Below are 17,175 nucleotides of genomic sequence, written 5' to 3'. Positions count from 1 at the left end.
TGATAAGAAAAGCATCAATAGAAAGAAAAATCTAAAGTTGAAAAATAAAAAGGGAGAAAAAGAAAACACAGGGAGGAATAAACATAAAGACAAATAACAACAACAGAAAATGCAGAAGATATGAAGTGAACTAAAGGTGGAGATAATACAGTTAATGAAGTTAAAACAGAAACTGAAATATATCAAGAAGCAATTATTTCTAAAATAAAAGCATAATAAACAGTGATAGACTTGTGAAGACTGGAGATTCAGGTCTTGACATATGAAGACAATGTGTTCTGTAAAGAAGAGTTATCTAATAAAATTGAATTTCAATCACTTGTGATTTGAACTTCATAGAAACAGTAAATCTCTTGAGTACAAAACTTTCCATATTTCATCCTGGAAAGATAGATTTGTTATTGAATATTAGTTTAATGTAGCAATTCAAAAGGTTATTGGGTTCATACCTAGGAAGTATGCTTAACATAAATATCTCTAAGAAATATACTATAGCAATACTAGAAATAATAAGAATATACTATCTAATTTTAGATAGTATGAATTATTAAAATATTGACACAAGGTAAATTCTAAGATGAGGTTTTTATGCTACTATTATGCTTACTGTGAATCTGTTTACTTTTAAGAGTGTTATACTTGGGAACTACAGAACATGGAAAAAAATACCCATATTTCATTATTATGTTGTGAACTAAGTATATGCAGTTTGAGAACTTTATTATATCACCAAATAAAGGGCGGCTCATTCCTTTTACTAACCAGTACACCGACAGACAATTTTGAAAAGAATACACATTTTACAAAAGCAATTATCCACTTTTATTTTGTTTACATTGCACTGAAAATTTACATCATACTTTTACAAAGTTTTTTTTTCATAAAAATATACTTCTTTACAAAAGTGTATGCATTAATATAAGAGGAGTAGCCAGTTGCAGAAGAAACATTGTTTAAACAAGATCTTAAATGTATTAACCTTAACATTAATGAATGAATCATTGTTATTGCAGTCATTTGAATAAACAAGAATAAATAACTGATGGAATAAAATTTAAAACAGCATCCTGTCAGTAGAGTACAATGTTGGGAAAATTATATGAATTTCCAAAACAATGTATCTCAAAGTGGTTTACAAGAAATCCACTACATGTTGTAGAGATAGATCCAAGCAGCGCTCTGGGTGCAATGATTTCTCGTAGGCACTCTGTCTCATGATACAAAAAGTCGAGACTGTTTACAACTTTATCCATATTTGAAAGGGACAACAATGAAGTGTTCACACTGGGTACATAATTTATTCAATGAAGTAAAACATGCTATTAAAGGAAGACTATGACCTATTAAATCAAAATGCTGGCATTACTGTGATACAGTTGTAAATAACTTGCAAATACATACCTTAATGACTATGAAAGAAGCCTGTCATATCTGGAAGCTGCTTCTTAAGAATAAGAGAATAGAAATTTTTATATATATAAAAATTTGGTAAATCCACAACTTTAGGAAATAAATTTATATTGGTGATTGGAAAATAATTTTACTTTTAGTCATTTTGATTTAGGCAATGGTCCAAAATATATGTTTACCTCAATGTTAACTAAAAAGTTTAACAAGCTTATACTTCTAACTCACTGTTAGATAAAAGTTCAAAGCAATATTAAATAAATTTGAAGACTCAGCTTGAAGGAAAAACAGATAAGTTATAAACTAAATAAGTAGATTGATAGGTTCTATTTGGTCTTGCAAAAATATTAGAAAGAATGGTAAAGAATGGTAAGTTTGGTATCTCAGATAACTGCAAAATCATGATTATTATAGACAGCTTTTGCCAGCTAAAGTGGTTTCTGAGGGACAAAAAAGATTGAAGCAAGGAATTAAACACTTACCCCATGGCTCACTGAATAATATTGGTTACAACATAATGAGCGAAATCAGGAAAATAGCATGATGATCTTGCCATTTGCAGAAACTATGACAACCAGTCTAAAAAAAGATAGCAGTATGATACTGAAGAACAAAAACCAGAAAGCATCAAATCAGCGTGGGCAATCTTATCTCATCTGTGACAAAAATTAGCTCATAAACATTTCAGGGCATGGCTCAATCTGAAATAACCAGGGAAAGGAAGAAAACAATGACTCAATTAATAGGAAGGAACAGCTGATAGAGTGGTGTGAAATACAGACTTACGGGCGTGATACAGCTCATGACAGTTAAAGAGAAGTCAGTGATCTATTGACTCTTGTAAGTATAGCTCTTATTTTCTACCCTATATCATTTTTTTAAAACCCAGTCCCTCTAATATAGTTTATAAAGCACAGAAATACTGATAGTGGATGCTCCTCCAATATATGCAAATAAGTTTATGTTTTAGAATAATCTCCTTTTTAAAAAAAGCAAATAAACTGTGAGTAAGCACTCTCGGAGTGCAGCCAAATTTCTGTAAAATTCTCCATGGTAAACATGAAGAAGAATTGTGGTCCAGTTTATGAAAAACCACTCTTCTCTATCATTCCACAGGAAAAGGTGACCCAGCGAGTCCTGATAAGTGTGCTTTGATTTGTTTATCAGTGACCTAAATGTGCACTGTTTTGTGTGTCGATTTCCAAGCTTCTGAAGAAGGCCAAAGCTGCCACGTTATACCATTGTGCAGACTGTGTTCAAGTTGGGATCGAACCGTACTGCCTTCCCTTCCACTGACTTTGCGTTGGTGTCGTACATGGGATTTTCAAAAGCTGCTTGGCCATTGTTATTTTCATGAACTGAACATCCTGTATACTGGGTTTTGGGAGCAGTCCTGTTGATGAGATCACTAATTAGTTATACATTAATTTTCTTTTAGAAACAGCAGAATAGGGCTCAAACACAATATATCAATACTTGAGTTATCACTGTTAATGGATAATATAACTTGAAAATATTGAGAAACCACAATTCATCAAATTTTAATAATATACCTGTCATTTTTAAATCAAGAGTGACTTTTATTATTTACATACAATATATATTTATAAACAGTACCAATATAAGTAATATAAGTATAAATAAATATTATGGCTATTCTTATAAAGTTTCTTATAAGATAATGTTATCATCAGTGATCATGTAAAATATAGCTAAATTATGATGATGATGAATTCAAATCCCATTACTATTCATTCCTCAAATATTTATTGAGTGTCCATTACATGCTAGGCATGACCCTAGGCATTGGATATATAATTTTTCTTTTCTGCAAAAAACATACAAATTCATTACTCTCATATTACAAGGATAGCAATGAATATATTAAAAATAAACAAGAAAAATGAAACAAGATAATGAAAATTGTTTTGCTGAAAAGGAAAATGGTTAATATGACCAGAAGTAATTGGGAGCCATGTTAGGAGAGGTAATAAAGAAAATAAGGAAGTAAAATTTAATCTGAGACTTGAATGACAATAAGGAGTTCATTCTGCAGTAATAAGAAGGGAGTTCCAAGAAAAGCAGACATCTAATGCTGACACCTAGTTTTGGAAAATGCTTAAAGTATCCCAGAAACATAAATACTCAATTGGCTTAAAATTATATACATTAGAACAAATAAAGTCAAAATCTGAAAGACAAAATGACTAACTACACTGGTATTTCATGTCATGAAATAGTTTCCAGAATTCTTGATAACTGAATATCTGCTATTAGTTAATAAAACACATGGAATCTAAGCTGGCTGGTATAAGTTGCTCATTTTGAATCCCTCATTTATTTTTTGTCTCACTTTTGATTAATGTTTTATTTCTAGTTTCTCTTTCCCACGTCCTACTGCATAATTTGCTGATATTTGTAAATCAAATGATAAAAAATCAAATTACAAAAAGATCATATATAGATCAAATTATAATTTTATTTGTAAATCAAATGATTAAAGGCATACTTGAGTTTGAGCAAACTCTGGGAGATAGGGAAAGACAGGGGAGCCTGGTGTGCTGTAGTCCATAGGGTCGCAAATGTTGGACAAAACTTAGGGACTGAACAACAGCAGCAAAGGCATGCTTACCCCTACTTGTTCCTCAAACCTAATTCCTAAAAAGGCTTTAAAACAATTCTCTTTGCTTATAAAAATTAACACAAAATTTCAACTACTTATTTTATTATAATTTGTATTTGCCACTCTGTGATTATACTATCCTTAGCACATTTTCTGAATTTTTTCTCTCTACTAAAAATTGTCAGGGATTTGTATGATAACATTTTAAAAAATCTATCTAAAATTGCTTTCAATAGCATAATCTATATATATACATATATATAGTTATATAAGTTATATTGTTTACAACTTGCTTTTGTCAGGTGTATAATTCTAATTGATCATATTCATCTCTTTTTTAAACTAGATTCACAATAAGAACAGAAGCAACATCATTTCCTTCTAATTAGGTAAGGATCACAAAGGTGTAAAAGATTTGTTTCTGCAAATATTAAGCAACAGCTTTAAGGAAAATAATGTCAAACTTCAGAAAAGTTTATACCATCAATAAAAATTAACTTAAAACTAATCAATGTTCTAAACATAAGAACAAGATCTATAAAATTCTTAGGAGAAAACACATAGGTGAACCTTCATGACCTTGCATTTGGCAATGGTCTCTTAGGTATAATACTAAGAGCAAAGTACCAAAAGAAAAAAGAAATAAATTGGACTTCATCAAAATGAAAAGTCTGGTATATCAAAGGATACTATCAAGAAACTGTAACTACAACCCACAGAAAGAGAAATATTTGCAAACCAGATATTTGAAAAGGGTCTAGTATCCAGAATATATGGAGAACTCTTATACCTCAAAAATAAGACAAATGAGTCAATTTCAAAAATGGGCAAAGAATTTGAATAGGTATTTCTTCAAAGCATGTAGACAAATGACTAGCAGACACATGAAAAATGTCCAATATTATTAGTAATTAGGGAAATGCAGATCAATATCACAATGAAATACCACTTCACTAGGATGGTTAAATGAAAGTGAAATCACTCAGTCGTGTCCGACTCTTTGTGACCCCTTGGACTGCAACCTATCAGGCTCCTCCGTTGATGGGATTTTCTAGGCAAGAATACTGGGGAAAAAAAAAAAAAAGAATACTGGAGTGGGTTGCCATTTCCTTCTCCAGGGGATCCCCCTGACCTAGGGATCGAACCCAGGTCGCCAGCATTGCAGGCAGACGCTTTACCATCTGAACCACCATGGAAACCACATTAAATGTGGTTAAATGAAGGAAAAAGGTTAAATGAAGGATTACCATATAATCCAAGAATTTCATTCTTGAATGCATACTCAAAAAACTGAAACAGGCATCTGAACAAAACTTGTACACAAACGTGTCTAGCAGCACTGTCCACAATAGCCCAAACACAGAAATAATCCAAATATCCATCAACTGATGAATGGACATATTTAAACATACAATGGAATGTTATTCAGCCACATAGTCAATAACATGTAGATGTGTAGTATGATATGGATAACCTTGAAAACACTATATTATATTTAAGAAGCCAGATACAAAATGTCACTTATTATATGTTTCCACATATATAAAACATCCAGAAGGTGAACCAAAGTAGTTGCCTGGGACTGGGGTAGGAGGAGTGACTGCTTAGTGGGTACAGTTTCCTTTTAGGCTGATGGTTCTGTGACATTGTGAGTATACTAAATTCACTGAATTGTACATCTACAATAGTTTAAACCATTTTATGTGTATTTTACCACAATAATAAAAAATGATTAGCATAGCTTGCTTTATGAATAAATTTAGTGATGATTTTTATCATTAATAACATGATATTGACAAGGCCTGAATAACTGCTAATGCACAATTGTTACAAATTTGTGTAATATGAATTAAATCATTCTTAGATAATACAGACTGGCATTTATAATAAGGACATTAGTTTTGATTAAAAGACATTTAGGAATTCATTCAGTTATCTGGTTACCAGCATACTTTCTTCGTCTTTTTTTTTTTTTGCTTTATTTTGCTTCCTTAATAAGGGATGGTCTCAAATAGTGGACTAACTGCATAGTAAAGCCCTTCATCAAGATATTGTAACGGATGTAGCAAAGAAGGGGTCAACTGATAATCTATACAGTCATACATGAAATATATAACAAATATAACATACTAACTGCATCATCTTCTAAAAACCACAGAAGATAAAAGAGAGGACTAGAAGATTTTATTATCTGTCAGCCTGGGTAAAATCTGTCAGTACTGTTATATAAACTAAGAGGTTTAAACATAAACTTCTTCCTTTTTTTCTAAAGAAATGTAAGAACAGATATCACCTCTTCAATCTAAACCTTACTTAGATTTTGTATCTCTATAGTTTCAGCATGGATAATGTAAAAATAACTTATATAAGAAGTTACATTACAGAAAATTGACAGACAAAAGGAGGAAGGATAAAGCTGAATGCTTGCACAACTCAACAGAGCAATTTTAGTTGTCTGTCTATTGGGGTGATGGGATGATGGGCAGAGGAAATAATGGCTTTAACAAACTGTGGTTATATTTGCTACAATAATCCAGACCAAAAAAAAAAAAAAAAAAAAACCCAGAAGTTAGAATTTGAACTGTAGAGTAAAAAGAACATAAAATATGGATTTGGGAAACATTTTATACTCAACATCAATAAACTTACCTTTGTTTATAGAGATAAAATCCAAATCCTGCAAATATAAGTGCAAAAAAAGGCACCAGAATAGCAATGGCCACGGAACTACTATTTGTACCATGAGGTTGATTTGAAGAATTTGAGCCTTCTGACATATTCAGTCCTATAAAAGAAAAAAATAACATACAAATACAAAATTAGGTCTCTTTTATCAACTTGATATTTTTTATTTAAAAAATTAATTTATTCCTTGCTCAAGATATTTATCTACTTGGAAATACAAAAATAATTCACAAAACTCCTTCATTTCCACATAATTTTACACAATGCCTACTATGTATATTTTTCCAGGAAAGGATACTGAATGAAAAATAAGCAGAGTCTCTGAACTTGAGTTAATAACAACTGTAGGAAGAATACAGAGCGACAAAATAAGTATATATACGAAGCATGAATTAATGTTAAGCGTATCTGTATGCAAAGGATATGTGGTAGGAATAGGAGGCTAACATGATAAACTATCTGAAAAGGCATAAATATTATTCTAAAGAGCTCAAACTTTCCACCTACCTATAGTGAGGGATAACTGAAGATGTGTAGGGGGAAAAATGGCTCAGTGATAAAATACAAGATTTTAAACTGTGACTAGGGTGAGATGGACTTGAGAGAGTCTGGTCTGAAGGCAGGAATATTTTGAAGACATCCCAGATAAAAATGGAAATTAAGATGGGAACTATAGCACTAAGAAGAGCATGAAAAGATAGATTTCTGGGAACATTTCGTATTTCAAGTGAACAGAAGTCATTTGTGTGGATGAAGGATGAAGGGTGTAAGAAGGCATAGGATTTAGGAGTGTTCTCCTTGGGACTGAGTAAATGGTTATGACATTAGCATAGCTAAGAGATGAGAAAAATGAGATTTGTCAATGTGTTGGCACAGGGACTATGGAAGAGAAATAAATAGCAAGCTCTTTTTTCAGAAAGAAATAGTTTTTCTTTTTAATAGGTTCTGTTTTAGACATGCAGTGCTTGAGATGCTATGGGGAATATAATGTGAAAAAACCTTGCATTCAATTATATGACTATGACAATGTACTATGTTAGTGTATGTCTTCTACTGATTTTAAAACTAACAATTGTGGCAAGACATTATCTGAAATGGCATCTCCTTAATATTTTTCATTTGGGGAAAGCCGATTTACTTTTTTGATAAATATTCAAGTAAATCAAATGTTCAACTAAGTCATGCTTTATTAACTATGCCAAAGCCTTTAACTGTGTGGATCACAGCAAAGTGTGGAAAATTCAAGAGATGGGAATACCAGCCCACCTAACCTGCCTCCTGAAAAATATGTATGCAGGTCAAGAAGCAACAGTTAGAACTGGACATGGAACAACAGACTGGTTCCAAATAAGGAAAGGAGTATGTCAAGGCTGTATATTGTCACCCTGCTTATTTAACTCATATGCAGAGCACATCATGTGGAATGCTTGGCAGGATGAAGCACAAGTTGGAATCAAGATTGCTGGGAGAAATATCAATAACCTCAGATAGGCAGATAACACCTTATGGTAGAAAGCAAAGAAGAACTAAAGAGCCTCTTGATAAAAGTGAAAGAGGAGAGTGAAAAAGTTGGCTTAAACCTCAACATTCAGAAAATGAAGATTATGGCATCTGGTACTATCACTTCATGGCAAATAGATGGGGAAATAAATAGTGGAAACAGTGTCAGACTTTATTTTTTTTGGCTCCAAAATCACTGCAGATGGTGCTTGCTGCCGTGAAATTAAACTTTCCTTGGAAGGAATGTTATGACAAACCTAGATGGTATATTAAAAAGCAGAGACATTACTTTGCCAAAAAAGGTCCATGTAGTCAAAGCTATGGTTTTTCCAGTAGTCATATATGGAAGTGAGAGTTGAACTATAAAGAAAGCTGAGTGCTGAAGAATTGATGGTTTTGAACTGTGGTGTTGGAGAAGACTCTTGAGAGTCCCTTGGACTACAAGGAGATCAATCCAAAAGGGATCCATCCCTGAATATTCATTGGAAGGACTGATGCTGAAGCTGAAACTCCAATACTTTGGCCACCTGATGCGAAGAACTGACTCCTTGGAAAAGACCCTGATACTGGGAAAGATTGAAGGTGGGAGGAGAAGCGGACAACAGAGGGTGAGATGGTTGCATGGTATCACCGACTCAATGGACATGAATCTGAGTAAACTCCGGGAGCTAGTAATGGACAGGGAAGCCTGGCGTGCTGTAGTCCATGGGGTCTCAAAGAGTGGACATGACTGAGAGACAACTGAATTGAAGTCATACCCTAGTCAAGGTTAAAAACATTAGTACCATTTTATATTTTAATTTTCCAGGGACTCAGAAAACGTACATAAAAGTTCAAAGCAATGGAATTTTAAAGATAAACATCAAGGAGTAGTTTTTAGAACATGGATTTACCCTTTATGCATTACTACTACAATATAATAATGAGAGACAGTATACTTTTGGAAAATTATACACTAAAAGTTATGATAATAAATACAGTCAAATGAGACTATTAAATATTTAGACACGTTTGAGAAGAGTTGGAAATAAAAATGACAAAACCCTGTGCCTCCCACCACAGAACATTTACATTGCTGAATAGCACAAAGCCCCAAAATGGTTCATTCCTCAAAGTAACTTTCCCATCCAGATTCTATGAGTTTCTCAAAGTGCCACTACATTTTTCTTTGGGGGGGCGGTCTGTAAGAAAATTTCAAATATATTCAAATGGAAGAGAAGTAATACAAATCTCATAAGATAAAATTATTCAGTTAAAATTTTTTTTTAATCTTTATCACTTTTTCTCCTTTTTACTTGCTTGAGGGAAAGGCAGTTTGTCAGGTTTATTAGAAATATGATGAAAAACTAAACACTGTATTGAGTTGGAACACAGAGAACCAATATTTTAAAGAATGCAATTATTTAAAAGGCTATCAAGTGTATCAATGTATAGTGCTGACAATACAAAATTCAAAATGCGGTAAGTGTGCCTAATGTACAGAATCCATTATATTTTCTTATGATGTCTTGAGTAATAAAGAAAGTACATGAAAATGAAAATGACTACATTACCTAGTCTTTGTAGTCCAAATTGCCCATAATCTTTACCCTGAATAAATCCTTGAAATACATAAGTAGCTCCATCAGGCTCAGCGGAAACCTAAAAATATTTATAAGTTTGATTAAACATGAAAGCTGGCCCCAGATATATTTTCCCAGTCTTAGAAAATATTCAGGTTTACTATGAAATGAATATTATGCACAATTCCTTCTTCTATATCTTCTTCTGTGTAAAACAGAACATCATGCAAATTTACCACCATTAAAAATAAAATGAAAAATTTCATCTTTAATTAGGATACTGGAAATAAGTGGCCTTAGTTATTAATATAATGATACAGATTTATAGATTTATTTTAGGTGAAGAAACTGATTGTCAAGAAAAAGACCAAGGATATGATAAAACAGAATGAGGCAAATAGTCAATTAACAATTAAAATATAATAATACTGTACTTTGTAGATTCGACTACTGTTCAGCATACAGGCACCAGTTCTCTCCCTTCCCATCAACCTTCATGAAAAGTGTATTCGTTCTTCCTCACTGAGTTGGATTTGGTCCTGTGACTTGCTTTGGCCAATGGAATGTGGGTGGAATTGACAATAGGTTAGGTCCAATCCTAGGCCTTAAGATGTATGTTTCTCATTATAAGGGGAAGAAACCATATAATCCATGGTCACAAAAGACCAGGGATTGTATGATTTCATAAATATGAAAGCTTAGAACAGTGAAATATAGAGACAGAAAATAGAGTTGTGGTTGTTTGGACTTGGGGGAGAAAAGAGGGATGGATGGGTCGGGCGATAGATAAAGGATATGGTTTCTCTTTGAGGTGATGAAAATATTCTAAAATCAACTGTGGTGATGGTTACATATCTGTAAATATACTAAGAACTACTGAACTGTATACTTTAAATGAGTAGGGTACATGAATTATATATACCTCAATAGGGCTGTTAAAATAAGGGGGACATATTTCCACTTTGCCCCTCAGAGTTTCAGGCCTTTGGCAAGAGAAGGACATGTTCCTGGCAGCTGCTATCCTTCCAGCCTGGACCTGATATGAGACATCTGGAGCAAACCTGAACTTGATACCACAGCTTCAAATGGAGCCTGCCAAGCTAAACTCAGACACATGAGAAAGAACTAAATACATGTTGTTTGTTTGGTCCTGAGATTTTGTGACTCTGCCTAATGCTGCAAATGCTATTAACTGTACCTTGCATGTAAAATTCTATACATAAAAAATAGGTTACATGCATAGTGTCATTTGATCTCACTAATAAAATATGAGTTGATACATTTCAGTGTTGCTGATAACTAGTCATATGAATTTACCCCAAAGTTTGTCCTGATTATTAGCAGTGTTACATAAGTCATGTATGTTATTTTGAAAGCTGCAAAAAATCTTGCATCCTCGCCCTAGAAAGCAAAGTATTATACCAAATTATTCACATAAGTCTGACATTTCAAAAGTGATTTATTCCTTATTATCAGACATACCCTGGGCAAGGTCATTTTTAGACACAAAATGCTTCTAAAAAGAAGAGCTCAAACTCTAATAGTTAAATGAATGAATTCATTTTATTTGTTTCCTAAATGAAACAATCTAAGTGCACTGAACATGAGTTAGACCTTAACTCCATGAATAATGGCACAGAAAGGGAAATAGGCTGCACTTTCTTTTTCTCTCAGAAACCAAACTTATTCTTCATATTTAGAAAATTTTATAAAGTTGGCTATGAAGAAGAAGTTACGCGAGCCACTTCCTCTGAATAGTTACCGTAACCTCACTTTGGAGTTAACCTGTTCTAGTCAGTCACTTACATGAATGGAATTTCTAAATCGGCAGTTGGAAGCAACAAACCTTATACTTACACACTGCCCAGAAGTCTTTGATAAAATGAGCATGGGAACTCCAACTATATGCTCTGAAGTAACAAAACTTTTACAAGGAAAACTTTCTAGGTAAGAAGAGAGTAGGTCATAGGCTTCAGTAGTTTAGACATACTAGATTACTAAGTATTTATATTGAATCATTTATTTTTTCAAAACAAATTAGTTATAATAGTAGTTTTGCTATTTTATGTGTGTGCATTTAACTAGCTCAATTTAGAAAATTACAATTTTCTGTAATTTTAATGACAAACAATAGCACAAATATGTTATTAAGTTTAGCAGCAGACTTTTAAAGAACTATACTTACAAAGCCATCCATTGCCCAATTTTCCTCCTTCATTTTCTTCACAGAAGCTTGAGCTGGTACTTTAATAAGATAGATGTGTAACATTAGGCGAGCTTCTTGGCTCTTATATACTCCTGTAAAATATAAGGATGTTTAGTCTACTAATTTTGCAAATAGTTATGTTTCATTTTATTATCTATAGCTCCTTAAATATATAATAAATACATGTGATAGGAAAAGAAAAAAAAGCAACAAATCAAGTCCAATTTCACCCAGAATGCTTTTTCACAAATCTTGTAATATATAGCGCTCTCTCAGCTGAAATTCTCAACTTAACTCTTACTGTGGAATTTAAATTACCTATGCTATTAAAATCAAATATTATTTCTGTCAATAATATCATTCCATGATTGTTGTAAAAATGATTTATTCCATCAGTCAGTTTAAAATACTCAAGGGTATGAATCAAATGTTGAAACTCTTGACATTTTCCTTAATAATTAATTACATGCCAACCCTTAGAAAGAGTATTTGAGGTGCTACTGGAACCACGAAGATGAATATGTGCTTCCTATCGAAAAATGTGATGCTTACAAGAATTTCTGATGAAATAGGGGATATGATGACAGAGATAGAGAATATGATGAATTAAAGGCCAAAAGAAAGGAGGATCATTTTAAACCAGAGTGATTAGGAAATGCTTATTAAGAAACAGTATTTGAGCTGGATCACAAAAATCAAGTAGAATTTTTAGTTCAAGAAAGTAAATACAGAATGTGGCATAAAGAAGAAAAGCAAACATATTCATTTTATTTTTCCCTGAATAGGAGTACTCTGACAGTAGGAATAAGTTGGAATATAAATGTGTTTTGGGGAACTGTAGAAAATCAGATTCTAAGTAAAAATTTTGTGATTAACTGATGGTTGAAATGACTCATTAATTCATTCACTTACTATTTCACCTAAGCAATAAGGTATCATAAATATAAGCTGGGAATACAAATATAATACATAGATCTCGATCAAAAGTAAATTATAATAGAGAAAAGACACAAAAGTAACCAAAGTTGCTGGAAAAATGTTATAATTAATTCTATGTAGACAGTGATAGCAAGTTAAATTGGTCTAATTATTTATGTTTATTTTTCTATATTTGTAGAAATTTGATTAGGATAAATATGTATTTACTTAGTGCCAACTCTCTTACAGAAGAAAAATAAAACTCATGTTTCAAAATTAAATAGGTCAGTAGTCACAATTTAAATGCATTCCTTTAATTCAATTTATATCATGTAACTGTATATATATTTAAAATTACAATACATATTAACTTCTAATACTTTTATTTTGGGTTTAGTGTAGAGCCATTCAATAATACAAAATGACACTGTATAGTTCTTGTAAAATTTACAACATCAATAGATAAAATGTTATTTCCTACTTTATTTATACCACAAATTATTTCACTATTAATAACTATATGGGATATACAGTCAAGATGTTTAAATATATACATTACATATTTTCATTATCAATATTTTTTTTTCTTTCAATATTTTTAAAATATATTTTTAAATGAGAACAATAACTCAAATTCATTGATACCAATTTTGCCCAGTTTCATTTCTAACCTCTGAGGTGTAGTAATGAACTGGAAGGCAAAGAGGTGCTCTCTTAGGGCTAGAATTGTTGGAGTAGAGACAAATTATGTCATGTCATGCCATGCTATGCTATACTATGCTATACTTTCATATAATGAAAAGAAGAAAATGAAATAAGATAAGACTGCCTATAACTAACAGAGTGAGTCTATTTGTAATGTGAAGGCCACTTTACCCAGGGTCATCAGGAGTACTGTTGACAAGATTACATTAGAGGAAACATCTGAATGTCAGAAAAACCAGAGTAATCAAAGATAATGGGGGAAGTTTGCACTAGATCAAAGAAACTTGAGAAGGCTGAGAAGATGGATAGGGCTCTGGGTTCCTTTTGCCTAATTAAGGTAGTGTAGCCCTACATTTTCTATCTTAAATTATAGTGTCCTCCTAAAAAGTCTCATTTGAAGACATGATTTGTTGATGATAAAACAGCTTGCAAATCACTGATCCAGTCTCTTTGGTGTTATGAGAATAGAGAAAGAGTTAGTTACATTCAAATTAAAAGTTCTGTTCTATTTCATGACATGTCATTCTAGCCATGTAAAAATATTCTTGAGGGAGCTTATTTCAGAATCACAGAGTTTTATATTTGTGTAGTAATATACATGCATCAATCAAACCAGAAAGCCTTATTTCTGAATGAATTATGAATGCCACCAGAAATAAAGCAAATCCTACACAGTATAAAAATCACTAATAAAAATGATGAGATGATGGAAATAAAGGCATGAAGGCAATGTTTCTTTTCTTTAAAGTGATACCTGAAAGTAGCAGTTCCATGTTGCTATTGCTGAGTGTTGCATTGACTCTCCCAGTGGAAGCATTGAAACTGGTAACTGTCAAGGTCATAGGTTGCTTCCTTCCTTTATAATTGTAAGAGCCTTTCCATATATAATTCTGGGCAAACACATCATCAGGAACTGTGAACAAATTAAACATAAACATTAATTATTAAAATATATTAATTATTAAAACATAAATAAACATTAATTTTACAGTGCCCCATAAATATAAGCATTAAGTATCAGATTAATGAGTATTAGTTCATAGATTAATCATTTTTCTAAATATACAAGAAAAAGAAGGTGCATTATAAAATGAATTTTTCACATACGTGTTTGAATCTTTTTAGACTAAACCAAAATAATGATAGCCTAGATTTGTACATACATCATCATCAATGAGAGATAAGTAAGCCACACCGATTAAAGACGTTAAGACTGAGAATCCAGCTAAATGCCATTTACTTATATTTGGCCTCATATAATATCTTTCTTTCAGAAGGAAAATAAAAATATTTTATTGAGTCAAGTCAGTCTATATACAAGTTCCAGGATGCCTGCTCTTCACCTAGCAGCAGAGATAGGCTCACAGGAAGAAGGACATGGAGTTAAAATCTCCCTTGCTGAGCAGCTTTGGAAGACTGGCAGGAGGGATGCTCCTTGTCTCCTTTACAGAATACTGAGCTCAGTTATTTCAATAATAGGTGCTCCTGAGGAAGAACAGGGCTCCCTTGGTTTGCTCCTCACAGCTTTGAGGTTTACAAGTATTTTTAGAAATAAAAGAATTGTCACTAGAATTGGTGAACTCTCATGGGAAAGAGATGAGTTGTGGTAGAATCAAAGAATATTCTACTATAAAATTTTCACCCAAAGAAGAAACATTCTTAATGTTAAAGGCATACAAATAAATAAGACATTATATTTATATAAATTAGTAATGTAATTTATAACCAATATAAATTAGGTGTTTCAAAGTCTACTTAGATCCTGGTAAGAGGCTGAAAAAAGCTTCCATTAATCCTGTACATCACAATAAAGCACATTCTTAGATATCAACTCTTCAAAACAGCCATGCCTGTTTGTGTGAGTGAATGAATAACATAGATTTGGAGAAAAACCTTTCTTTTTTTCTTTCTAACACGTTATTGATATTTGTTACCTGATTTTCTCTACACCCATCACAATTCTTACTGCACCAATCACAGAAACTGAAGTTACAAATTGTACATTCCCTGAAATCTACTCAGCAAACAAATAAAGCCATGGTAGAAGATGAATACAAAGTGCACTCATAAGTTGAGCTGTTATATTGTATTTGATAATTCAAAAGCAATATAGCAGAACGACTAGCAGTGCAGCACTGGAGCTAGGATACTTAAGTCCCTCCTTTACAGTTTACAAACTGCATGGTTTCTCCTAAATTACTTAACTCTCTAAACCTGAATTTCCTTATCATTAATGTGGAATTACCATAGAGTTTACAAGGAAGATTAAATGAATATGAAGTTTTGCTAAGTGTTAGTTGTTATCATTATTATTATACAGATAAAATAGTAAAAATTTTTACTATTTGGGCCTTATATATCATTATATATATAGTATATATATATATATAGTATAGTATTTACTATATATACATACTATGTACATATATGTATACATAGTATGTACATATATATATATAGACAGAGAGAACACGCAGTTAGTATCATGAAAAATCCATAGTCCTGGCTCAGGGACCTTTGCAACTCATCCTAAGAGTGGCACTCCATCCCCAAACCTCAAACTACACAACTATGCTCTGCATGTAAAGGAGACCTTACCTAAAAATGTGATACAATGTACTGGTAAAAAGTCCTTGACTTGGTAAGCAACTTTGGTTCAGTTCAGTTCAGTAGCTCAGTTGTGTCCGACTCTTTGTGACTCCATGAACTGCAGCATGCCAGGCCTCCCTATCCATGACCAACTGCCAGAGTCTGCCAAAACCCATGCCCACTGAGTCAGAGAGGCCATCCAACTATTTCATCCTCTGTTGTCCCCTTCTCCTCCTGCCCTCAATCTTTCCCAGCATCAGGATTTTTCAAATAAGTCAGTTCTTCGCATCAGGTGGCCAAAGTACTGGAGTTTCAGCTTCAACATCAGTCCTTCCAGTGAACACCCAGGACTCATCTCCATTAGGATGGACTGGTTGGATCTCCTTGCAGTCCAAGGAACTCTCGAGAGACTTCTCCAACACCACAGTTCAAAACCATCAATTCTTTGGCACGCAGCTTTCTTTATAGTCCAACTCTCACATCCATACATGACCACTGGAAAAACCATAGCTTTGACTAGAGGGACCTTTGTTGACAAAGTAATGTCTCTGCTTTTTCTTTTCTTTTTTTTTTTTACTATGGAACACTTTACGAATTTGCATGTCATCCTTGCTCAGGGGCCATGCTAATCTTCTCTGTATTATTCCAATTTTAGTATATGTGCTGCCGAAGCGAGCACTGTCTCTGCTTTTTAATATGCTGTCTAAGTTGGTCATAACTTTCCTTCCAAGGAGTAAGAGTCTTTTAATTTCATAGCAGCAAGCACCATCTGCAGTGATTTTGGAGTCCCAAAAAATAAAGTCTGACACAGTTTCCACTGTTTCCCCATCTAATTCCCATGAAGTGATGGGATCAGATGCCATGATCTTAGTTTTCTGAATGTTGAGCTTTAAGCCAGCTTTTTCACTCTCCTCTTTCACTTTCATCAGCAGGCTCTTTAGTTCTTCTTCACTTTCTGCCATAAGGGTGGTGACATCTGC

At 32.9% G+C, this 17,175-nt stretch overlaps 1 protein-coding gene and 1 non-coding gene across 2 annotated transcripts in view; both read right to left on the bottom strand.

Annotated features, from left to right (window-relative positions):
- Positions 1-804: 804 nt before the first annotated feature.
- CSMD3 (CUB and Sushi multiple domains 3) overlaps positions 805-17,175 on the bottom strand; it is a 1,322,573-nt gene continuing 1,306,202 nt past the window's right edge. Inside the window, exons 67-71 of the mRNA XM_043879976.1 lie at positions 14,361-14,519; positions 11,963-12,075; positions 9,769-9,856; positions 6,680-6,815; positions 805-2,800 (exon numbers count right to left, since the gene is read on the bottom strand). Coding sequence (XP_043735911.1) covers positions 2,641-2,800; positions 6,680-6,815; positions 9,769-9,856; positions 11,963-12,075; positions 14,361-14,519 — 656 coding nt within the window. The 3' untranslated portion in view covers positions 805-2,640. The remainder of the gene's footprint in view (positions 2,801-6,679; positions 6,816-9,768; positions 9,857-11,962; positions 12,076-14,360; positions 14,520-17,175) is intronic.
- On the bottom strand, positions 16,768-16,874 carry LOC122679756. The gene has a single exon (XR_006336540.1). It is a non-coding gene; the product is annotated as a U6 spliceosomal RNA (small nuclear RNA).

This window comes from Cervus elaphus, chromosome 21 (genome assembly GCF_910594005.1).
Source record: "Cervus elaphus chromosome 21, mCerEla1.1, whole genome shotgun sequence".
Taxonomy (NCBI): domain Eukaryota; kingdom Metazoa; phylum Chordata; class Mammalia; order Artiodactyla; family Cervidae; genus Cervus; species Cervus elaphus.
This window is presented reverse-complemented; position numbering and strand designations above follow the sequence as displayed.